Genomic DNA, 26,911 nt, shown 5'->3' with positions numbered 1-26,911 from the left:
AGCCTGTAAACATTGCCTATGCTATCTGCAGCTGATAACACTACTGCTCTTACTGTGGCTTTTTAGCTGATTACACGCTCTACATGCTGTAATTCTGTCAGTGTAATAAACTCAATGCTGAGCTGTCTGGAGACGATAACAACCCTGCGTATAATACCGGCCTTTAGTTTTACTATATTCTCTATATTGTATGCCTCAACAGCACAGTCAGCTGCCAACAGCTCTACAGTGAACACTGGCTCATTTCTAAAGTATGTACTACCCATGCATCACTCTTCCTCAAAAATCCAGGTTAACTTCATGAGATGAATGCTATATTTATGCATCAGTATGATATAACTGCAGCCGAGCGAAGAGAAGGACCTTAAAGTGTTTTATTTCAGTGTCAATGAAAATAGACTAACCACCATTAAAAATAGTGATATCTGAGTGTAAAGATCTGTCACTGAAGCACTGTGTGTAAATTTGTTGTTGTCAACTCACCATTGCAGACAAAATCTTTCTTCTGCACATCTGGGACGTTGAGGCCCCTCATGTGGGCAGGGGCCATGCACTGGGTGAAGGGAGCCAAGCCCCGCCTGGCTCTGAGCCAATCAGAGAGCCAGGACAACTGACAGTCACAGTGGAGGTTGTTGGAGTGCAGACGGCTGAAGTGAGATGGAGGAAAGAAAGCATGATAGATTTTTGTGTTTAAATACGATTATTATCCAATCCAAAATAATATGTGACCACCTATCGTGACTTGAAAAGAAATTCTTAACAACTCTGGGTACAACAGGTCAGAAGAACACATCACTAAGAGTGTTTGAGTCTGCATTCAAATAGAACAGATTGAATTATTTTTTGTTTTTACACATCTTTGCCAAGGATCATAAGGCTACTTTTTAGCTGAAACATGACAACACATACTCTCAGAGTCCTTTTGTCAACCCTCATTTCTCCAAGGTCTGTGAGAATATGATTCCCTCTAGAGTGATGAAACACAACACTAAATCACAATTTCTTTAGAAACAAAAAAAATCCCTAAAACACAAGATAAGGAATTACAAAAGAAAGACAGAGACAGATCTTTAAAAAAATGAAGAAATTAAATTTGGTCAGATGGGAAACAGACCAAAAAAAGGTCAAGCAATAATTAGAAACTATGAGTGCACAACAAGAGCAAGAGTGAAAATCACAAAATACATCTAAGGGTGGGGTAGGGGGGCAGGGGGGCAATTAGAAAAAGATCCTACTTATTAATATGGCATTATTTGGTTGTTTTGGCTTGTTTTATTGCCCAGAATGACAAAATGTGATTAACATGAACATGCCCTTTATAGAGGTGATTGATCTTAAAGAGCCTGGAATAAAGTCTTTTAGCAGCTATTTGGTTTTTGTGATGTTTTTGTGATGTCTTCAGGTATTGAGCCTGTTTTTGTGACAGTTTTTGAGACGGCATTTAAAATATGTTTTTGTTTTTATTTTTGTAAAATCAGTGGCAACTTATTTTATGTAGCTGTAATCAAAATGCTTTTGTTGTTGGGAATTGACACAAGACATATACCAATTAGCCATATTCCAAAAAAAAAATACATAACGATGTTACAATGCAAAATTCTGTTGGGAAACCTTGACCCTCAATCTGATCGTGCATCAATGGTAAATTGACCTGCACCCTGCTCCATAACCCACGAGACCCCAGAGGTCTTTTGTTCTAGTGACCTAGTGGGTAACAGATATACTGCAGAGGAAATGTTGTGGCTGGCTGCTTATCATAACGACTATTCAACTGACCTTTACACTTAAGATAAGTAGAATTGTTATCAGGTGACAACATTGAGAATTAATTTCAAGTGATATTTAATGCACTTAAATTATTTAAGGAAACTTGTCACACTAATAGGCTTTTTAAAATTCACTTGTAGCATTAATTAAAAGGTTCTGCTCTCTATAGAAAGCATCAGGTGTTGTTTCACGGAGCTCACTCTCTACAGGCTGCACTGGCTGGACTGTATTGGCACCTCGAGAGAGAGAGAGTGAGCGAGAGATGAGGAGGAGGGTGGATGAACAGCAGAATGTCTTGTCAGCGTATTATATGCCAGCCGGGATATCTGGCCTTTCAGAAGACAGGCCTCCTTTTATAATAAAGCAGAGGACAAATCCTGTTATGGAACAGAGATGGTCTCATTGATGCTAGCAGCGGGGGCAGTGGGTTTTAATACCGCTCTCCCATTATAAATCCAGTTTATAGTTGCACCCCCGCCTGGAGATAGCCACGTCCTGGCCCACCTCCGGCTCAGCCTTAATTACTGACAAGTAGGATTAAAACACAGGGGAGAATGGCAACAGGCAGGGGGTATAGAGAGCTGTGTTTATGTGTGTGTGGACTGTTGTTTGTGTATAGCTTAAAGTCAGTTTGAATGCATCTGTTGATGTTGTTGGTTGCAAGTGACTAGAGGCATTGTGCAAGCTGGTTAGGTAAATGAATGTGTGTCTATATATATGTGTGTTTATTCTTAGAGTCATGCTGGGGGGTTACTGGACACATCTTGAGAACAGCTGTGCCCCAAATAACACCCACACAGTAAAGTAGCAGTAGGAGTTCTGATCTTTCCACTGGGTCAAGTTTATGAATGAAAGACACCATGATGTGATACCATTACTACTAATAGGCTACACGGACACTGAAGAAAAAGAGAAAGAAATATGGATTATAGCTTCAGGGAAGGTGAACCACTTTTTCCTCAAAGAAGTTTTTACGCACACAAACACATACACGCACTTCTAGAACTTCTCTGCTAATCATATCAGGGACATCTCTAAAGATTTGACTGAATGAGTCGTTTTTATAAAGGCATCAAATTCAATACTGAGATCTGAGGGTGGCAAAAGAGAACGGTTAAAAAATTTAATAGAGAAAGATGCAAGACGGGGGGGAAAAGCAGAGGGGGATGGTTACTGGACGTAAAGGAGTGGTAGAGAGGTAGGGGACTAACATGAGGCATAGAAAGAAAGGGAGGGGTAGGAAAAATACAAGACGAGAAGAGTAACAGAATAAGACAAGTGCGGAAAAAAAAAGATTGAAAGGACAGAGGAAGCAATAAAATGATCCAGACTATACCAGGACCAATGGAGATAATGAGGCGAGTAAAGACATTTTAGAGAAAAATGAAGGGAAGAAAATGATTAAAAAAAATCTGAGACATACTGTAGAAGATCGGAGGAAGATGGGACAAATATGAAGCAGAAACAGGGAAGAGGAAGAAATGTGGAAAGTGGAAATCAGAGGAGACAGTCACTCAGTGTTGACAGAAAACAGAAGCGGACGAGGGTCTCTGATTAAAAGATATTGGATATTGGTAACTCTGTACTCAATCTGCTGGCAACTGTGTAGCTGTGCTGCTGCCTGAAATCCAATTTTAAAAGCCTGATTTCAAGCTGTATTGCCACTAGAGTTGCAGCAGCATGCAAGAAAAATGAAAACCCCGCTATGTGATTGGCTATTGATGGCCGTTGTCGGTCAAAAGTTGAAGCACAAAAATGGCTGTGAAAGATAAATGGATCTGTGTAAATGTTATCCTGCTTGTATTTAGCTGGGTTTTATGTTTAAAAATCCCCATTTCAAAATGTTAAGTAGAGCGGTGTGACCACACAAGAGCCTCTTAGAAAATGATGATTCGGGGAGGAAATCCCATTTGGTGCATGCCATGGTTTGGCAGAATTCAACCCCAGTGTGGCCAGAAGGAATGCAACCCACGGTCTGTCTCACAGAAAGTCCCACGAGATTACGATTAGAGACTCCCTCGAGATGTTGTGCCATCACCTTGGCAACTGAAAGATCTCTTTCACACAACTAAGCAGAAAATGCACACATACACACAAACAAATCAAAGCCCCCTTTAAATCAGTCAGAGATGATAATTTGGCTTGGGTTCATCTTGGACCACAATAGTGTGTTTGTATGTGTGTGTGTTCACATCAGTAACATCAGTAAAGGAGGTTTCTTTTAATGAATCAAAGCAGATTGAACTATAGAGCCTAAACAAGCCTTTCTTGTGGCATTAATGAGGTTACCATTACTCAAGCGTGCATGTGTGTGTCTGTGTGGTACATGCACATATTTGTATTCATCTCTGTGTATTTGTCTGAAAGTCTTTATGTGCCTGTGTGTACGTAATGGCCACATGATTATTCACAGTCATGAAACAATAGAAGAGTCAGTCTCTTATTATGGCAAGATTAGTCAATCACACACTCTGCCTCCATCCTTTATATGTGTGCATTTTATTATGTGGTATGCGTATGGAACTATGCATCACCTATGTAGTGGTCCGTTGTGAGTTGAGTCATGTGTACAAGGTGCGTATTAATATGTAATAAAACAGTAACAGAGTCCTTGTGTATCAGTGTCTACAGTATATGTTTGAAGATTTCTCTTTGTGGTTGATTGTGCATGTCAGAGTGTGTAATACTCACAGTGTCCGCAGCTTTGGCATGTGGTTGAAGCTGGATAGTGGGATGAGGGTGATGTTGTTGTTGTTGAGAGTGCTGGACACACAAAAGCAGAGGGAAGGGAAATCAGAGATGCAGTTTTTTTTACCAAAAGCCAATCTTGGTGCAACTCACTGGCCCGATGGTTAAAACCGCCAGAATATATTTCATTGAAATAGAAGGTTTAAATCCCTGTCATAGTCACTTTATTGTTAGTTCTGCAATATGTAAGCGACATACACAGGATCAAAATATTTTCCCCTGGACTCAGAAGAATGAATAAAAAATAAAAATAACATATAGCTACAAAAAATATGTGATACAGGTATTAAAATAAAGAAGTATCACAGTGTCAATACTCCCACTACTTCTCAAAAAATTAATAAATGATAGGGGACACAGGTAGGGATGGGTATCGAAAACCGGTTCTTGTTGAGAACCGGTTCCCACTGTTTCAATTCCTTTGAATTGTTTGCCATTTTTGCAAACGATTCCCTTATCGATTCCAGTCGCCCCGAATGACGTCGCCACGTTGCGGAGCGTCATTTACCTGGCAGGACACACGGCGCGTAAGCGGCTCAAACGCTCAAAAGTTTGGTCATACTTTACGAGAACGAGACCTTAGTGATCTCCTTTTTTAAAAAGAATCGATAAGAGAATCGATAAAGAATCGAATCGTTAAACAGAATCGAAAATGGAATCGTGAAAATCTTATCAATACCCATCCCTAGACACAGGTTTCAAACAGGTTTCAGAGCTGTGAATCGACAACCCTGAAAAGATTTCAAAGTACATCTGAGGAGTTCCAATAAAGAATAAAGAGTTCTTCCAAAAAGCGGCCTATAAGAGGGAAAACAATCTTTGTTGTTCAACTATTATATTTAACCAAACGTTACAGCTCAACATGAGTAAATTATTATATTTACCAAGTATTTGAAATTTAACTCTGAATGGTTGTAAGAATTTACTTCTTCATCCATCTGTTTTCTACCATTTACCAGGGTCCGGGTTGTGGAGGAAGCAGTCTAAGAAGACTTGCTGAATTCCTTTTCCCCAGCGACCGCCTCAAGCTCTTATGGGGGAATACTGAGGCATTCCCAAGACAACTGAAAGATGTAATCTCTCCAGTGTGCTCTGGGTCCGACCCACTGACTCCCCCAGTTGGACATGCTCAAAACATTTCACCTAGATAACTGAACCACAATGAATTTTGCTAGATATTTAGTCAGTTTACTAAGAAAAAAACACACACATTATGGCTTATTGCTCTGTTGTTTCTTTTGTACATAAAGAAACCTCTCAATAAAAGCCATCAATTTCATTTTAAATCTCTTGAAAACAAAATGTTTGAGTTTAGACATTTTGATTATGTGCAACGCCATCATATGCATACAGAGCATATACTGTTATTTCATTATTTATTAATACATGTACATATAAACCCACACTCTTTGTTCAATGCCTCTTCTCGTATCTCATAAGCAGGTCACCTCTGTCTCTGCCTATTAGCTGCCTCATATTCTACACTGTGTCTCATATCTAGTATCGACATAAAGCGGAATGAAAAACAAGGCTGACTGTCATTACAGCCAAACACGCACATACACACAGCGTGTTGAAGAAAAACAACACTTATTGATTCTCTGAATTTTTTTTTCTAAGGATATGGACAGAAAAATGCAGAAAATACCAGTGATCAATCAGTCTTAATCCTAGAAGGAAAGTACATGTGGTAGGCAGGATATGTGGCAATTAAAAAAAAAAAAAGAAAACTACTGTTGTTGATATTGTGCCACCAGATTAACACTGGTGTGTCCTTCTAATGACTTTATAAGTGTCACGGCTGGCGGGGTGAGCCGTGTGGTGTGGAAGAAAAGGAGGACCCAAAATGCAGGCAGGCGACTGATGATATGAGTGAGGGTTTATTTACAGGTGGCAGAACAGACAACAAAGCATGAGAGATTACTAACGGAAACCTAAACTGGGAGAACTAAGGAGCAAACCTGAAATCTTAACAAAACGGAGAGCAGAGCAGAGAGACGCAGACTAAGGAACAGGATACCAAGGAACACAGACCGACACCCACTAAATATACACACACACACAAGGTAATCGGTTAATCACACACAGGAGGGAAGAACAGCTGAACCCAATACACATGAGGACCGGAGGAGACAAGCTGAACACAATGACAACAGACACAGACCTTCAGAACAAAACAGGAAATCTAGAACCCGAACCGGACACAAGGGTGAAGGACACAGAAAAATAATCATAAAACACAAAACGCTGGGCCAACGACCCAGCACCATGACAATAAGACTCTGAAACTCTACTAGCAGCAGGTGATCACTCAGAACAATTTTGTACTGATTTGCAGTGATTTTTCCTTCTAAAGGGGACAAGTGAAGCCAAATATGCCAGCAAAATGCCCTCTTAGCATAACAAAGTGATGAATGTCTTTAATGAGGTTTTAAGGGTTCAGTTTTTCCCTTTTATATGTCACCTTTCTAAAACAACTAAAGCCCTAATTATACTTTCTGTGTCCATGAGTCTTCAAGGGTCGACTTGGGTCCAAGTCAAATTTCGTCACTAGATGGAGAGCACAAGGGATGTTCAGATATCTGCTTGTTTTTCATGACCCAACAAATTTATCCACTAAGAATTTACATCACAATATACCAATTTCACTTCCCAGATGGCGACTTCAAGTGGACTTGACTACTCAAGAGCAAGAGCATATAATTAAGCTGTAAACAAGCATCCACAAGTTCATCCAAATTAAAATACATTAAAAGTAGAAGTAAAAGTGGAAGATTTTACTTTTATGTGTTTTTTATTTATAAAAATACTCTTTTTACATTGAATTAAAAACAGATTTTGTACCACTGATTCTATATAATCAAAATAGACAGAAACTTCCAAATTGATGTGGGGAGAACATAAAAAAAAATTATGACCTCCTTCATCAGAACATGCAGGACCGTTCAAATGGCCTCAAGTCAATTTTTCACGGGACAAAGTACACAGTGAAGTCATGAGTTAATGAGTGATCCTTGTTACAATAGAATACCCGGGATTTCCAAAATTTATATTACATTATAATTTTTCTGGAGGCTTGTTGAAGCCAACATCCACACAAGCCAGTGTAACCATTTTCTTTGTTTTTTTCCCCAAGTTTCATGGATCATTAATTTTACTGGATAGAAAATGGGCCTAGTTTACTTTACATATCACCCGAAACCTTGTGTATTCAAAGAGTCATTGTTTCGAGAAGAATGAAGACTGAGTGGTCATTTTTTTATATCTGAAACCCGTTCATTTTTCATGTTTGACAGTGTGTTTTTAATGCTTTAAGACAAGGACGAGGTCAAATTTCTCTGAGAAATGGCCGAATTTCAAGATGAAAGGATTTTTCACAGCATCTGCATTATGTTTATGCTTAAACATACAGTGTCACCCAGGTTTGACTTCAACCACAAAAATCAAGGATGGTTTATTTTACATACTGTACTGTCGTCACCACTGGTCCAAATAGGTTCATTACAGGGGGGTTTGCTGTGTTTTTACTAACACCCACTCAGCCTTAAAATAGACTGTTTTTGCTTCACTCTGTTGATGTTACTACTTTTCTTTCTTGTTAATTCTTTCTCCTTCCGATTCTCTTTCCACATTCTCCTCCCTGCCAGTATAGCCTCAGTGGCCTTGGTAGACGGATAAAGTTTCACACTCACTCTCAAATACACACACACACACACACACACACACATCGGAAGCACTGCTATGGTCAGCCCTGTCAGGAGTGATTCCACCCAGTATATATAATTTAATTGTGGAATAACAATAATTTCCCCCTGCAATTTCCCTGTCAGTTATTTTCCCACTCACCCTGTTTAGCCCCCTTCACTTCTTTCTGCCTTAATAAAGTAGTGACTGTACTGACTTACGCCAAGGTAAACACTAAATACATCATTTAAAAGTCCATGACTATGTTTTATATTGTGGCCATGTTTCCCAGCGTATTTTACACGCCTTAAGCCACAACTACGCCTGCAAAAGAAAATGAGATATTCCTTGATTTGAAGGGATCTTAAAAAATGCAAAGAGAGGAATTGTGAGACGCTGAGTGATTGTTAGATAAGACATGAAATAATTTTGCTTACTTAAGTTACTTATGTTTGGCCAATGGTTTTGCTTTGGTTTGCTTCCAGCTGTTTGAGGGAGGCTTTTCTTTGAGTTTATTAAATAGGTTCAGCTTAATAGGGACACTCTCTCTATATATGAGTTTCTTCAACTTCTATCATAGTGACAATTTCTTTCTTTTTGGAACAGTGCTAACTTCAGTAATATTTCATACATATGAAATATTTCCTACACATATATAATCCTGTTGTTTGCCTTATCTTTGTTTTTAGTAAACAATCTCATTAGTTTATTTAAGTCAAAATTGCTGTGTAGTTAATTTATTTATGGTCTCCCAAAGATATTATAATTTCTGTAATAATTAAAGTAAACAAAATCTGACAACAATTAGATTTTGTTTACTTAACAAGTTTGATATATTATAAGCTGCTGTAGTTAAACTACCATTGCACTGGTGTGTTTTAAGAATCACAAATTATTAATAGTAATTAAGAAAAAGCACACTAAGCATGGCTTAGTTTGAGTTAACTTTTGAGGTATCATTGTATTCAAGGACTGGCTATTTAAAGGGCCAGTTCAATTAGGGCACCAAAATGGCTCGAGTCAGAATTGGTTGCAGCCTTAAAACTACATACAGTGGAACCCCGACTTACAAAATTAATTCGTTCCCGAGGGTCTTTCGTAAATCGGAAAATTTTCGTATGTCGAAGCACCCATCGCGCCTTTTGAGTGAACGATAGGCTATAGGCTAATTGCTAACTGCAACAACAATACGGCGTTCAAGTGGAACAGCGAACGCCAAGGGGGTTGTCACATAATTTGGAAGGCATTGTGGGCATTGTAGGCATTCTGGGCTCAGCCAATCAGAGCCAGCGGATTTCGTTACGTGGGCATTTTGCCGTAACACGGGCAGAAATATTGCCATTAAGTGCCTTCGTAACTTGAATTTTTCGTTAAATGGGGTATTCGTAAGTCGGGGTTCCACTGTACTATGGTTACACCACAATAACACAGTCCAAACAGGAACAACGGCTACGTAATCATGCTCCCAGTTACAAATCCTTCACAAGTGATGCTATATAGTCAGGAAAAGAAAACATGTATATGCACTGTCTATTAGCATTCTGGGTTACAACGTTTCTCCAAAGTGGGATTATGTTTGGAATAAGAAAGCATTCTTTGGATTTTCAGTGTCGTGCATTGCTATTTTTGTACAAAATCAGTGTGAGGTAAACAATTATTAGGAGGTTAACAGAGATATTTAATATGTGTAAATCATTTCACCTGCCTTGGTAGTTCTAACTAGTCTAAATTCCTATCTGTTTTTAATCTTGTAACTAAAAACCACCAGAAGATCGTTAGTTAGTAGTCAGTTATTATTATTGTCGGTGAAATGTTTACTTTACCCTTCTACTTTTATCCTTATATTTGCCTCCTATCAGAAACAAACTCTTCATATGTATCACTTTTAATTTGAAGTTTGGTTTTCCTACATTTCTGCCTTCTAGGTTAATTATACATGAAAAGCCAGTTTGGAAGAAAAATCACATTTTGTTTTTGCAGTCACAGTAAAAGAGAGCTCAAGGACTTTTCCAACAATAGTGTTTGCAACACACAATGTTTCTATTATAAAATGCCTATTCAGCTTTTTTTTTCTTTTTAATTTGAGATAGGCTGCAGTGACCGCTGCAGTGGTATTGCAGAGTAGATCCATGACTCTTGAAAGTGTGTATGTACGTGTGTTTGCCAGTCTTTACGTGTTTGTATGTGTGTGTGTCCACGTGCGAGTGTTCCTTTTATGTGTGTATTCTTGAGTCAGCATGTAGTGTACATGCTTGCGTGTTTGTGCGATGCAGTGATCTCTCTGTTGCAGTAAAAGGGTTTCTGCAGTCAGTGATGGAGGAGACTCTTTAGAGGCAACCCACGAGGGAGATGCTATCGCTCGCGTTTGTATGCATCTGTGTGTGTGTGAAAGAGAGTGATGTTATCGTATGTGTCTTTGCCGCAGCCTAAACACAGAGGTCAAAGCCTAGCTCGTCAATCTCTTCTCCCCCATGCACGCACATTCTCAAAAACCAAATTTCCCCTTGTGGGACAATTAAAGGATTATTCTATTTATTCTACTTTATTAGGTACACCTGTTCAACTGCTTGTTAACGGAAATATCACAAATCAAATTAGCTACCAACCACATGGTAGCAAGCCAATGTATTAAGCATGTAGACATGGTTGAGACAACTTGCTTAAGTTCAGCCTACGAAGAATGGAAAAGAAAGGTGATTTCAGTGACTGGTTGTTAGTGCCAGATGGGCTAGTCTGAATATTTCAGAAACTGCTGATCTACTGGGGATTTCCCACACAAGGGAAAAGGCTTTATAGAGAATGCTACGAAAAAGAGAAAATACACAGTGAGCAGCAGTTGTCTGGTGAAAATGCTTTGTTGATGCCAGAGGTCAGGCGAGAATGTCCAGACTGCTTCGAGTCTCTAAATGCACAACATATCAAGCTTTGAAAAACTAACGACGTCGTGAAGCAAAGAGAGAATCCAACCTGGTACTAGCAAGATCAAATTAAGGTTATACATAATTTATACATAATATACGAGGACAGTGACGTCATCAGCGAGAGACCGGTGACCAGCATCGCGGAGCATGACGTCCGAGCGGCATTGAGGAGAGTGAACACAAGGAAAGCGGCGGGGCCAGACGGCATCACCGGCCGTCTGCTGCGCTGCTGTGCTGACCAGCTAGCAGGTGTGTTCACTTACATCTTCAACGAGTCCCTGGCGAAGTCTGTGGTCCCCACATGCTTCAAAAGATCCACCATCATCCCTGTGCCCAAGAACAGCAAACCCTCATCCCTGAACGATTACCGGCCAGTTGCACTGACCTCGGTAGTAATGAAGGTGTTTGAGAGGCTGCTGAAGAACATCATCTCCTCCTCCATCCCAGACACCACAGATCCGCTGCAGTTCGCCTACCAATCCAACAGATCCACAGAGGATGCCATCGCCCACGTCCTGCACACCACCCTCAGCCACGTGGACAAGAAACAGGGTAACTATGTGCGAATGCTGTTTGTTGATTACAGTTCAGCGTTTAACACAATAGTGCCCTGCAGACTGTTCACAAAGCTCAGGGATCTGGGACTTAACAGCCGTCTGTGTGCATGGGTGTTGGACTTCCTCACTGGCAGAACTCAGGTGGTGAGGGTGGGTAGATGCGTCTCTAACAGCATCACCATCAACACAGGAGCACCTCAGGGATGTGTCCTCTCGCCACTGCTCTACTCCCTCTACACTTCAGACTGTGTGGCCACCCATGGCTCCAACACCATTGTGAAGTTTGCTGACGACACAGTGGTGTTGGGTGCCATCTCCAACAACGATGAGGCGGCCTACATGGATGAAGTGAAGAATCTGGCATCATGGTGCCAGGACAACCACCTCCAGCTGAACGTCGGCAAGACCAAGGAGCTGGTGGTGGACTTCAGAAGGGGTCAGCACAGAGACTACAAGCCCATTATCATCAATGGAGCTCCAGTGGAGAGGGTGCAGTCCTTCAAGTATCTTGGTGTCCACATCTCCTCAGACCTGACATGGGCTGCCCACATTCAGGTCCAGACCAAAAAGGCTAGGCAGCGCCTGTATCACCTACGACAACTGAGGAAGTTCAGGGTCTCTCCAAAGATCCTCAGGATTTTCTATACAGGCGCTGTGGAGAGCATCCTCACACAGAACATGACATCGTGGTTTGGGAACAGCTGTGTGAAGGACCAAAAAGCTCTCCAGAGAGTGATCCGTACAGCAGAACGCTGCTGCAGGATTGCTCTCCCCCCGCTTCAAGACACCTACACCAGGAGATGCCGGACTAGAGCAGCGCAGATACTGAAGGACCCGTCCCATCCTGGCAACAAACTGTTCCAACTTCTGCAATCTGGTAGAAGGTTCCGCATCATCCGGGCAAGGACAGAGAGACTCAAGAGGAGCTTCTATCCCCAAGCCATCCGGGCCCTAAACACACACACACCCGCCCTCTCACATCATCTATAATTGACTGAGACAGGACTCTCTTCCAGACACTCTAAACCAAGGCACAATGTACATTCCAAATTCCTTTAATTTTAAATATGTTTATATTGTCTATTCTGTAAAATAGTCAGATGTCTATTCATATTAATGTACAGAATTCACCTGCTTGCTGCTACTACTGCACATTCACCCAATGTATATACTATATATATATATATATATATATATATATAATGTTCTTCCTCTCCCTATTTTTACTTGACTTTTTTATCAGGCAATATAAAAAAGATCGTTGGCTATCATTGCACAAATCAGCTAAGTAAGGAATAATAGATTCATTAATCATGTTTTTTACTTCTAATTCTACATGCACACAAGCCTCTGGGACTCTTAAGAGCAATGTAATATTTTACTTTGTATGTGTTTCTAAGTCTGTTATCTGAAATTAAAATTGAATAAAATGCCCTCGCTCTTTAGAATGATGTAACCACAAGGTTTGTTTTGAGCACCAAGTTATTTGACCTTTTATCTAAAAAAAAGAATTTTTAGATATTAAACTCAGGTTTGCCTGGGTGTATTTTCATACATAATCAGCTGTACACGGGAGTCTGCCATTGTGCAAGTTTATGTATGTAATAAAGAGAACTTTCTATTAGTCTCTATTGTGTTCAATCAGCCTTAACAGACACAGATCAATACACTGTCTGAACGTCTGAATTACTACAGCCACTAAAACACAACACTGTGACTTTATGATTGTGATTACAACCAATATTGACTTCACATTTAATATGATTAGTCTCTCCTGTAATCACTGACGTTAGTGATGGTCTGTGAAAAAGACAGGAGTGATGACTGAATCACCAAACAGGATGTGAAGTTTGCCATAAAATAGTCTTTACTTTCTCCTTGTAAGTGAATTATATGAAAAAAATGTTTTAAATCTTAAAACTTTCTTTACAAACTTTAATTTTCTTTAAGAAAAAAAAAATAAAAAAAAAAATAAAAACAACATATAATTTGTCAGCAATTCAAATGTAGGCAGTAAAATATGTTTTTTGGTTTTTTTTTTTTCATTAAGCTCTCGGGGAGAGCCTACTTTAGTAGTGCAATACCACAATTTATCTCAGTTCTCCAGTCTACCCTGAAATCTTAAGTCAATATTCCTTTGTTAATGGAAAGAAACCATTGACTGAAACTGTAACAAAGTAACTGTATGGCTCTGCTTACGATTGCTTTGTTAGTAAAGCTGATCAAGCTGCCTCAGTCATTATAGAGCAGTCTCTGTCATGACAAATATATGAGAATACAAAATCCTTTTTTCTGAGTCATATTAGATGAATGCCATTGATGTCATAGTGACAATTTGTTGAGTAAATAGTTTTTCCTCTAACATCTGTTGCATATGCTGAGATGTACCAGGGGCCTTTATTGGTTTTAGTCCAAGAAAAGTATCGGAAAAGATAAGAGTATAGTATGAACGGTTTAAAAGCACGAGGTCTGATGACCCCAACAATTGAAGTGGAACAATTTTGCTGCAAAATCAAATTATTTCCCTAAAAACTGCTATCAGGGGATTTGCCTGGAGGGGCATGTAAAGTTCTGATAAACTTTCTTTACTACATCACTTTAATCCATTCACTTTTACAGTTCTCCGTTTTATTTTTTGCCTGGCCTTCTGGCAATTGTAGCAGAAGCACAATAAGTTCCCATGCCCCCTCTTTGGACATTAATAGGTCTGACGGCTGTTGCCAGAGATTAAACAAATGTAAAGGATTACATACAGAGAAACAATAAGAATGATAGGAGTGGACAATTTAATTAGAGTAAGATTTAGCTATACTTTTTACCAGCTGGATACTGTCAAATATGGTAATGTGACCTCCAACTAACCTGCTGCATTCAGCACACTATGTCCACACCTGAGTGAAATGCCATTCTATATAAATACCTAAAATAAAATCCAAAAAAAGGTTATTCTGCTGTTAATGTTATCAGGTTCAATCAAGCAAACATGCCTGTTTTTAAATTGAATCTTTTCAGGATGAAATTGGAATTCCAGTGCCGTGACTGGAAAAATATTGATTGGACAGATTAAATGCAAAATGTTATTTGGCTGAAAATAAAATGAGTTGAAAAGCAAATGGGCTGGATAAGTTAAAGCAAGTAGAATTTGTTTCAGAGATGAATGTTGATTCTTATTCAAAGCATGTAGTAAAATTAACTGCAAAGCCGATGTAAGCATTGATTTTGAGTATGGAGTGTTAAAAGGTTTAAATTCAGCCTCTGACCTGGAAGCTTCTTGCATTTACAACATATTGTTTATCTCCTGACATAAGCATTTATGTAGCTACTACATGATACCTAATATAAATTCATCGTATGGTGCATATGTATTATTTTTTTTAGAAAACTACAGCCAGCTAGTTAGGTTCACAGGGAGGAGGCCAAATAATGAGCCAAATCTGGCCAAAACCGACAATAACCCGATCCACACTGTGCCATTAACAGACAGGTTTTGTACATATTTAAAATGAGATGGGAGGGTGGGGGTGGTGTGGGGGTGGGTAGTGCCAGGATAACTGTGGCCACTGTGGCCTAATAGTAGCTTTTATTTATTCTCACTTAGCGTATAGTATTCCAAGACTGTAGAAGATTTACCCATTTAGATCTATTTCCACGTACAAGAGAGAATTACAAACTTTATATATATATATATATATATATATATATAAAAGCAATGTTAGCGGTTAAATTCTGACTTGACTTTATTCCTCTGAGTGCTTTCCCACACAGACGCTGTAAAGGGGCTGACTATCGAAAGGCCTTAAAGACTCTTTGAGTTGTCTGAAGAGCCCTCAAAAAATCTTCCCCCAGACCTCATTACAGCTTTAAGGAGAGGAGGCAAAATGAAATGCACAGCCACTTCAATGCCACATTTGCCCAACTTCTTCATACCTCACACTTTTATTACAGAGAGAGCTAAAGTAACAAGGAGGGAACTTATAATGCATGTCAATCAAATAGGTCATGTCCATTTAACCTTTAAGGATTTACTCCTTTACCTAATGACAGACAGACAAGTGGTGGGATCTGTCTATAGGGACATCTAGAGATAAATATGTTTGTGTATGTCTGTGTGCAGGGGTGTATGTTCAGGGCTGGACAGCTGAGTCAGACAATGAGACTACCGACCCTTGAAGTAATCAGTCACAGAGAGTCACGCTATGGTGCAGCCCTGTGCAATGTTTCTGCACATGTAGGTGCGCATGTGTGTACGAGTATCTGTGCTTGCAATGTTGCGTTTGGAATTATTGCCTTGTTGTCTGTGGGTATGTTTTGTGGGCAGAGAAAGAGATTTCAAGGATGCAACTGTTTGAATGAAAACTAGAGTATCTTCATAAGTGTATGTGTTAGATTGTGTGTATGTGGGAGGACGCTGAGAGTGTGAGCCACAGAGAAAGAAATGGAATATATCAATGAATGCTCCTGTCCTTGTATCCATGTCTTTTGATGAGGAGATTCTTACTTGTAAGTGATTTTTGACCCTTATGACTTTAACACTATAACACATCTATAAAAGGCTATGACGTCTGCAAACAGGCTTTACGGCTTTTGGAAAAGAAGTAAAGCTCTTTGAGGAAGAGCTTTTAGTACTTGAATTGTCTCGTTCTTTTTTTTTTTTTTTTTAACTTTCCCACGGGATTTAATGCCTACTTTCTCTGGCAGCCTGGTGTTAAATCCTGCATGTGTGTTCTGTTTGTACCTGTCAAGTATGTGTGTGTGAGAGCTTTTGGTCCTTTGTGTATACGTGTTGTTCAATGCATATATGCGCGCATGTGCGTGTGCGAGCTAAGCGGACTGGTTTAATAAACTTTCGAGTGTTTGAACAACCAAAGTCGCTCAATTTCACCCACTCATCTCTGAGAAAATTGACATTTCCAGAGTGTTGCTGTTGGAAACCACTCTGGGAAAGCTGAACTGTTTACAACCCAACCCCAAAAAGCACTGAGAGGTTGAGAAAATTACTAGCTATTTTTTAACCAAATTTTGTTTAAGTCTAAAATTATGACAAATGAGTACACGAGTGACCACTTTTTATTTGATGTACGAAACAGTAAAGTACAAATCATTTTTGAGTGAAATGTTGACATTATAAAAATGGTCTGTTATTTTTATATAGTTGCACAAAAACAGGCTGGAAGAGGAAGAGAGGGAAGAAAAGGCTGCCGTATTGGTGCTTGAATTAACTGAATAATGATGTTTGCATTATTCATCACTGAGACCAGTGGGTGCTGACTGCTGCAAGCTTTTCAGAAGGACGAAGGGGGAAAAAATATGCCTGTTAGTGTACCAAATTCCTGGAAAAGAGTTATATAAATCAGTGGAATAGTAAGGAAATCCTGGTGAAACATCCAGGCTTCTTGAAGTGGGGTGTAATTGAAAGCCCACATGTGGGGTAAGATTATAAAACCATTCCTTGACACCACAAACTGATGATGTTGATTTTAATCAAATTAGCTGACACGATGTAAACGGAACCACATCATGTTCATCACTGGACAATTCCATGTGGTTTGGCAGGAAGTTGTATGTGTGCGCCTGAGAGTGAGAGAGAGCAGCTCAGGGGCTTATTTGTGTGTGTATGTGAATATGTGTGCTTTGTGATATTTCATAATCATTCAGCCCTGTATTAAAAACGAATAATGAATGCAATATAATATGGGCTTCTAAAATGAAAATCTTGGAGGAGTCGTGTGAGAAAAAAGAAAGAAAAAAGAAAGGAAAAAAAGGGTATTAGAAAGGTTGGAAGACATCTACATAAAAAACTACTGAAGAGACCATTACACCTTAAATGACAACAAATTAGATTGCAGATTGCCTCTCTTCTTTGACTCCCCTCCTCCCTTGTTCTTTTATTTCGCTCCCATCTTTTCTCAATTGTCTTCTAGCCCTGCTTGACTTCCATCTTAAATCTCCTTTCACTCTCTCTTACTCCTCTCCCTCATCACCATCTCTCCTCCTCTTCCTGTCCTGCCACCCAGTGGGATGTGATTAATTGTGCGTGGGTCAGGCTGCTGGCGTCGAGCTCTTCCGATATCTGAAGCTAGTCCCACCTCTGCATAAGCTCTGCGTTACCCGTTCCCTCCCTCTGTGTAAATCGGCTGGTACTGACTTAATGTGTTACCTGCATGGTTGTTTAAATTTTTTACACTGCCTCACCTCCTCTCTCCTTCATTATGCAATCTTTTATTAAACAGAACCAAAACCAAAGTTAAAAATGTCTCATTTCAGCTCATTTCAGCAGCATAAATATTAAAATAATGGATATTTAAATTATGTATATTTAATTGTAGATGTGTGTATATGTAAAACAGCTGGATGGAATGAACAACAAGGTAAAAAGAAATTATCACCAACCAAGATTTGGTAGGTTGTATTTGGCCAGTGAAAATGCTGAGCCACTGTCAGTGCTCCTTACTTGTTTTTCTTCACCTATTCCTCTTTCCAACATCATATCATATAAATATGTCAAATGATGTCAAGCGGTAAAGAATTGGTGTTGCCTAATTTGTTTAAATTGTGATGACATGGCCACCGGTATTACTCAGCAGATTGCACAGGAGCCCCATATGCCAAAAGGCTACTGCAGGGGCCTGGGTGTGAGTCTGCCTGGAGTTATTTCCTGCTCTCTCTCCCTGTTTTCCTGTCTACTCTGCTTCCCGTTGAAAAAAAAATGGCTAAAAAGGCCCAAATAAATCTTTTTCTTTCTTTCTTTCTTTCTTTTTTTTTTTTTAAAGTAAGCTGGCACCTTTAAAGAAATGCCAAGGGAAAGTGAATTTGGAGGTCTGCTATGGGAGACACACAATTCCCCTGATGGTGATGTTGCAGCCAGCCATAAAGGCCAACAAAGTTCACGCTGGGAGGTGCTGTTAGCTTCAAACCAACACACAACCATCCCTCATGGGATCTGAGTTCAAGTCCCCTGTAGGACTAAAAGTTTTAGATAATAGGCTTGCTGTTTTTACTTTCACTGGACTGGTTAGGTTAGGATTACAAAATAATCATGGTTGCTGTGTTTTCATGGGAATATCAATCTGAATTGTTTAGACAGTTACGCCCTAAATTCTGTAACATCACAAGTAATATGCTATTAAGATTTATTTATTTTTGTCATTACATCTTTCTTTCTTTTTTAACTCCTTAAATAATTTAAACAGTTCAGGTTTTTTTTCCCTCCCAAAGCAAATCTGGCTCCTCACAAACCCACTATTGCCATTCCAATGGAAAAATAGCCGTCACAGTGCCTCTTTCTCTCTTTTGAAGGCCTGCTTTTCATTCCCTATATCGTCCCAGCATGTTCTTCCTCTTCCACAACTTTTCACCCCCCCACCCCCCAAAAAAAGTTGTTATTTTGTAAACAGTAGCTACCTTGCATACTTAGCTCAGCTCCTCTCCATTGATTTTATTTCTCTCTTTTCTTTCCACCCTCCAGTACATTTTAGACAGCTGTTTCTAAACTTTTAGTTTCTGACTGCTACTGACCCTCTTTCATTTTCTCATTTTGACCCGCTGCCTTTCTTTCTTTCTCTTCCTTCCTTCCCACTGTGCCTCATCCTTCTCTTTCAGGTCAGACCCTCTGTCTTCGCCAGGGTGCTGGTTGTTGCCAGGGTGTGATGGCTCTGCTGAGCCCGCTGACTCAAAGAGAAGCCGAAAGGCCAGCCAAACCAAAATCACTGAACAGCAGAAAGCTGCACTGCTTTGTTCTCTTCTGACCCCACTGTGCATATACGCACTCACACACACGCGTGTGCACAAACATGGAGAAGCATTGACAAAGACACTTGAAAACATGCATCCACTTATGGGGAATTTGTTTCTGAATCATCACAAGCACACACACCTACACACATCACCATTTTCTGTATTACTAAACTTTAGTTTTGAGCGAGGTTTTTTTCGGGGGCTTCAATCCAGCACCCACGCGTCACGGATACGAGACAGATCTGGAGGCAAGAGGCAACCACAGCAATGCAATCGTTACTGGGGGCACTGAGGCTAGAGACACACCAACTGCACTGGGGATATTCTGACGTGTAAGGCAAGCGCATATACACACACATGTGCGCGTGGTTTTCTGTACCCACCAACTGTTGTTTAATTTTGACAGTTGTACCACTGGAGCTGTACAAACAGCTGCTTTATTTGGACAGGCATTAGGTTTAAATTACACTCACGGCAAAAGTTACTTTACCTACAGTGGACCAAACATTTTCCGTTAACTAATCTTAAGAAAGAGTTTATTTTGCTTTGTGACTGCTTTCAGTTCAGCTGAAGCAACCATTAGAAAACCTGGAAGGCAGATGATTCATGCATCATGCGCCATTTAAATCAAACCACATGGGTATTTTTATATTACAGTACTTATATAGATAAATCTATAAAATTCCCAAAGTTTGGTTGCCAAACGAAACATGGGTTAACAATTTTTTTTAAACAGTTTCTTATTTTTGATGTTTTAATTGTTTTAATCGACTGTAACATAACATATATAACATAATATAACATAGTATAAGCCTATATGAGTGCAACACAGACCTTTTCACCTTAATGTGGCATTGAAGTGTTAGATCAGCTCGGCCAGGACACATCATTCTCATAAAGAAAGCACAGCTCTCCTGCTGGCAGTGCAGTGCCTGAGATTATTTCCTTATTTCCTATTTCACCATTTCTTATGTTTTTAAGCTTGCAGCTAAACTGATTTAAGTACGGAGCCTCAATCAGTGAAGCTGAGGCCAAGAGGTCAACAGCTCAGTAGGTGGAAACATAATTTATTGCCTCCTGCTTTCAAGCTGGATGTACACATAAAGCAACAAACAAATAAAAAGTAGGAAAAATAGGTCACTTTGGTCTCTCTGATTGTAAAAATAATCACCAAACTATCCAAATACATAATCTCACAGCTTGACTAACCATTATTTGACATTAACATGGAAATAAGTTTATTTATATATGGTATAAACATTGATGAAAGGTTGGGTAAATGTGGTTGAAAAAGCAAAAACACTTAAATGACAGAAATTAGCAGAAGAGATGCGAGTAAATAATCTAAAAGATGAGAGGGAAGCAGGAATTAAAAGGAAGGCAAATGTACAGAGGAGGTATACATGACTGGGAAAAAGAAGAGGAAAAGTATAAAGACAAAGAGAACAGGTAATAAGAAATTTAGATGAAGAAATATGTGACAGTTTGCATAACCGAGTCTGTGTTTGAAAAGGGGAGTTACAGGCAAAGTGAAAGTCACCTTGTGAAGTTACAGTGCACTGAGCAACTCTGTCCGTCTGCCCTCATGAATTATGACAGTCGTCGGCCAAAACCTCACTGCTACACACACACATGCACTTCACTTTCCTTTTTCTCACTCTGTCCCTCTCGTTTTTCTTTCTTAGCGGTACAGAAAGTTGTGCTTCGCCGAGAAAAGTGATCATAAAATATGCAGCTGCTCCACTGCTCTTCTGAGTGCTTCTCAGACCTCTTAGCTCTCTGTGTGTTTGTGATGTGCATATGGGCATGTCATGTAAATGGAAGCCTCTCGCTCTCCTTTCTGATTTTTCTTTCAAACCCTTTTGCCTGCCCCGCCTTCATCTGTCTGTTTTTGCACGTGTCGATTTTTCTATCGGTCTTGGTTGCAATTAATAAAAACATCAGTGTTTAAAGAAATAAAATTCAGTTCAGTCACGACACCTGTTCTGCTTCTCGCCATTATTAAAGCGCAGTCCTTTCTCAACCACCTCCCCCCTCTATCTGTACTTGATGGATCACTTACACTATTTAAAAATATGCAGTTTTTGCTTCAGTTTTATTTTACATATTTGCTTTTTGTGACTGTAAATATACAAAATATATTCATTTTTAGATTTAAAAAGATGTATGCAAATGAAATGCAACATACCTTTAAACTAGCTTCATTTTAATAAAGAGGCTGTTAATTGCCTTGCAATTGATGCTGTTTGTTTCACTTTGTTAACATAAACTTACCAAAACAATTATAGACAATAAGTTTCTGCATTTTTTAATTATTAATTCCATATTAATTTCCTCATGAGTGACCAGGCTAGACACTTCCGGAGCACTGCAAGCTGATTTTGGCTTTTCACTTTACATGGGTGTAACATCCCACCCATGTTTGAATACCGTAGGAATATCATATTCAACAGAGAGACTATAGTTCGGATGAACAGGCGGCTGCTGTACAGATAAAGCAGTTGTACGTGTTATTGGCCTGTGGAAATGTTAATAGTGGGGTTCTTTGTTGCAAGAGCGTGTTTTTTTCCCTTAAAAAGCAGCACAATTAAAATGCCAAGGTTCATTAGCGTAATTGAGTGCAGTGACTTTGTAGTGAAACACGCAACAAAGTCTCATCACCTTAAAAACTTTCAGATCTAAAGATAAACGATTAAGTGAAAATTCACCCTCTTTTTAACAAACTGATTAAATCTATTTATATCTGAAAATGATAAAGTGCTTATCATTTATTTTCATTAATCTTCGTTGTCAAGAGAGGGAAAAAAAAGCGAGTCAAAAGATCAGTGAACAAAAACTGCATCTAATTCAACTGGTTGAAAACTGGCCGATGAATAATTATTAATTAATCAGCTTCCTATCCGCCTGACATGGCTTCTCGCAACTACTCAATGAGTTCTCAGAAACATACATACTTAGCTTATGTGGTGTGTGTGTGGTTTTGGTGCATGTGTACATCTGTGTATGGGATGTGCTTCGCTGCCAGAACTGTTTATGAATTTATGATTGCGTATGCATGGATTTATTAAGACACTTCTGCATGTTTTTTTCCACTCTGTGTGTGTTTCGCTGCATGTGCGCATAGTTGGGTGCCCTTTCCCCATCTCATTGGGATGCAAGGCGTGAGCCTGTCGAGTGAGAGCTGTCCAGGCTAGCTTTGGAGTCATTAGTGCGCTCGTTAGTCCAGTTATGTTAAATCTAAATTACCATTCATCATCACACAGGGACCCATCATTTATTCTGATGTGGCCTGGCAGACATGCACTAACTGGATTAACTCATTCAAAGACACGCAGACGCACTTGCCAAAACACAATGGAATTCAAAATCAGGTGTTAGCTATGTGGTAAGTGCTTTAAAATAGATTATATATTATTGATTGAGACATTGCTGAGAATTAGAATTAATTGATTTGCCCTTGTGTAATGTAAACCACGTAAACTGCACCCTCCTGCAAACAAATGCAACAGAGCAGTGAATAACAAATCATCATGCTACAATCTACTGTATAATTTTTTAATAGGTTAGACTAAACTGTAACCTTAAGGTTATAAAACCCTTACAGGCTGGCAACCCTAATCCCAAGACCACACTTAATATTCTACAGTAATTAATGAAGTAATAAAAAACTTCTCCATGCAGTAATAAGTCAAAACAAGTTTTTAAAAAAAGTGCACGGAAGGAAATTAAAACAAGTTTTGTGGCTAACAAGAAGACATTTTTGTCTGCTACTTTGAATTCTTGGTTGGTACAAAGCAATAGAATAGGAATGGGAAAGACTACAAGGTACAGCAGTGTGAGGCTGGCTGCATTCAGCACTGGCACTCAGCATTAAATTAGCTCTCGCTGAGTAAAAACACACTTCGTGCGCTGGCACACACAGTCATTAGCCGCTGCAGGAGGAATGCCTACCATCTGCGCTGACGTGATTGCGAGGACGAGGTATTCTCGGGAATCAAACTGACAAAGTGGATCGAGCAGCTCCTCTGCCAAATATAAAGACTGTGTTTATCACATAATTACATTTCCACTTCTGCTGTGTTTATTGGCCTTACAAGTTTGAGCACATACAGCTTTGACCATCAAAGGCTTTCAAAAAAACATACAAAAACAGTGGAATCAAAGTATTAGAAAAGCCGACTGTGGGATTGCTGAACTTAATGATCACGGTGCTCTTCACAGTAATGCACTGAAGAAAAGTCATAGTTCAGTCTCCGTTGTTGTATTTGCATTTGTAGTTTGACTTTTGAGAGATAAAACAACAGCAAGTCTTCACCCCGCTTAGGATGCTTATAACATACAGGTCAGAACAGGATATGCTTTAGAGCAAGTCTGATTTTTGTAAAGGATGCAAACAATCAAAATGTGTTTATCAGCATAACCAATATTAATCTGAAACCTTCAAAGCTTGCATAGAGATGAAAGGACCTGTCAAGTAATTAAGATGAATCTTTTTGTTTAATGTTTAGTGGGAAAGCAGAGTGACATGCATCCATAATGTGTGCCATTAGGAAAACCACTTGTTTAGAATTATTTCGCAGCACTAATTGATTCTGATAGGTGTTTAATGACGAATATGATAAGGCCACCCCGGTGTGCATTCTTTCTTGATTTTCAGTAAAGAACAAACAAAAGAACAAATCAAGGGTGACTCTGCCTCTGTTTTCACGTGTGATAGAAAAACGATCCCAGGCTTGTTTAGGCATTTTGGTATTCACCCAGAACTGTGAAATAATTGCTATCTTTACGTAACACAATCGCTGCTACACATGGCATGGGATTGGAATCTTCTCTTAAATGGGACCATGCCCTAATCCAACAACTTTAACCCAGTGTTGTAGTTGTCTAAGCTTAGCAATGACTTTCCACTGCTCTACAAAAAAGGTACACTGTAACACAAACTGTGCTTGGGAGAATCCTCCAATAAAGGCTTATCACTGTCCCAGAACTGGAAAGCTGATCACTCGTACCTTTCAGCCGAGTCTCCCTGGAGCACAGATACCTTTCTAAAGGGCATCTCTTGTCTGATAGAGAGATATACTCCATGATGTGTTTTCTGTATTTCGACAACCAATGTGTGGTTTTTAATTACCCAACATGGTTGGAAATTGAACAGTAAATTCAAAATGAACATATAATTTACCAGTTTATGTTTTAAAATTTTTTAACACCTTAATAACAAGTCTTTGGTTGTGCTCTTTGAAACTTTAAAGGTAAAAGTGGCTTTAAATGCACATTTGTTTCTATGCTCCACGAGAGCATTTTTTATCAAAAATGCAGGCACTAAAGAACAGAGAGTATTGTGGCTTCATTGTACTGCGTCTCTTCCAGAAACATGTTGGTTGATGGAGTCTTCCACTTCAGCTGGCTTGGAGCGCCTGGGCCAGTGATGCCAGTCACTATAAAAGCTGTCTACTTTCAGAGAGACTCTCGTTATGCACTTACTTTGAGTTCACTATCATTTTCCCACTAACATCCACACACTCACTCACATAGACCTTTGCTGCCACGCACACCACATCTCCTTTTTGCAACTGATTTTATGCGGTGTAAATAAACCGCTTATTCAAGGTGCAGTTTTTTGTTTCCTCTGCCTCCACTTGCCGTGGCCCTTTGAGCTGTCATTATTTTGGTCATGAATAGTGAGTCCTCTCAGGCAATGTTTTATGAGTATACCAGCCATTGCAGACAAGCTAAAAAGTTAATTTCAGATATTTGTTTGCAGCATCCCAGCCTAAAGACTCTTCTAATTTTCTAGCAGAGAATGACTAATTTTCCAAGATGGCAGTATCAGAGTGGGTCTTCATTACTTGGCAGTGGAAAATGACTATCCGGATATTAACAAGAATGTGCAGATGCCCTACAGCACAGGTCAATCTCAAAACAGCACCAATGCAATAACGCATTAGGACAGCAGTTTAGATTGGCCATTCACAATACAGATATTTGGCATTCTTATTAACAGATAATAGATGCATGTATATAACATCTTTGTGTTATGTTTATCTAAGCAATGGAGGCAACACATATTCCTTAATTAAAATTAAGCCATATTGCCAACCAATCTTGATAAAAACTAAAAACCGGAAAATCAAAACATCAGCCACCCAGTGGGGTCTCCGTCCTTACTTTGAGAAACCCTGTTCTGAGTCTATCTGACAGCCTTGGTGGTCTGGAAACAACAAAGGGCCAAATTGAGTCAGTCAGTCAGACATTTGTTTCATCAATAATTAATGCCTCCCTGCTCTCCTCCCTCTGATCCTTTCAATCTATTTTCTATCAGAGTTTCTTCTACTCGCTAATGTCACATCAGTGTTTCTTCCTTCTTTTCTGTCTGCCATTTCATCTCCCTTTCACTCTGATGTCTTTTATACCGCTCTGTCCTACATCTCTTTCTCCTGGTCTTGTTTATCTGCAACAAATGGACAAGGTTTCACCTGCCTCCCTTTTTCTGCTTCTTGTTTGTTTTTGTCCTGCATCAGTTTTACAGTATGTATCTGTCTATTGTTCTTATCTCCGCCTTCTCTCCCTGCATTTTATCGCTCCTTTTCTTTGCACACTGCATATCTTTTTGGTCTTCCTCTGCATCTATGGATTTCTCCACTTTCCTTTCTACCTTCTTTTCTGTATTGCCTTGTTTCTCCCTCTCTCCTCAACAGTAGATAAATAAGTTATATCCAGGAAACTGGCTGTTTTTACAGCACCAGTATTACATGCCTTCTTTTCTTCTTCTTTCCTCAAATTCTTCCTTCTGTCCCTTCCCCCCCCCCCCCCCCCCCCCCCCCCCCCCCCATTCTGGAAACACCCCCCTCCCCATTCCACCTCCCCAAATCTCTCTTGTCTCTTGTCTCTCCAGGCAAAAAGGATGGGATAGGATAGTAACCACAGCCCTTTTGGGTCTAAATAAATCATAGCCCAGCACTGCCTTGCTTTTACAACACCGATCCTCCACTTTCATCCTGGCAACCATGAAAGAGAGAGCAGAGAGAAGAGGAGGCAAGAGCGAAAGAGACTATCTAAGGACATATGAGGATATCAGAGGAAATTGTGAATTTAAAGACTCTTTAGTCACATCTGTCTTTCTTTCTAAGCTTCTTCAGAAAATAAAACTCTTCTGTCAAAGCCAGAGAGAAAGAAGCAGCATTCAAACCCTTAACATCATAGAAACTTTTCTTTTCTTAGAGTACAGAAATTGGCTCTTTGTTGTGAATTGCTGAGATCACTCTAGTGTGTTATACTTCCCTCCGACTAGTACAGTATGCTTTTTTGTTTGTTTTTATTTCCTGTCGGATTCTTCAGGAGGTGAACGTGAGTCAAACTGTGATGCTTAAGAACAATACGTGGCAAAAATTACAGAAAGTGTTAAAGGGGGAAAAAAAACCTTGAAAAATGCAATGATTAAAAGTACACTCCTATTATTAAAAACGAGGAATTCATTCTTTTTTTTTTTGCAAAGAGAAA

The 26,911-nt window shown here is 39.5% G+C and overlaps 1 protein-coding gene across 2 annotated transcripts in view; it reads right to left on the bottom strand.

Moving 5' to 3' along the window:
- Positions 1-26,911, bottom strand: part of slit3 (slit homolog 3 (Drosophila)) — a 235,791-nt gene that overhangs the window by 63,046 nt on the left and 145,834 nt on the right. For both annotated transcript variants that reach the window (XM_084907796.1, XM_084907804.1), the window contains 2 exons: positions 4,459-4,530; positions 484-647 (listed from right to left, as the gene is read on the bottom strand). In XM_084907796.1, the coding sequence (XP_084763922.1) occupies positions 484-647; positions 4,459-4,530 (236 nt within the window). The remainder of the gene's footprint in view (positions 1-483; positions 648-4,458; positions 4,531-26,911) is intronic.

Source organism: Perissodus microlepis, chromosome 2, assembly GCF_051167445.1.
Source record: "Perissodus microlepis isolate ML-2025 ecotype Zambia chromosome 2, ASM5116744v1, whole genome shotgun sequence".
In the NCBI taxonomy this organism is placed as follows: Eukaryota; Metazoa; Chordata; class Actinopteri; order Cichliformes; family Cichlidae; genus Perissodus; species Perissodus microlepis.
This window is presented reverse-complemented; position numbering and strand designations above follow the sequence as displayed.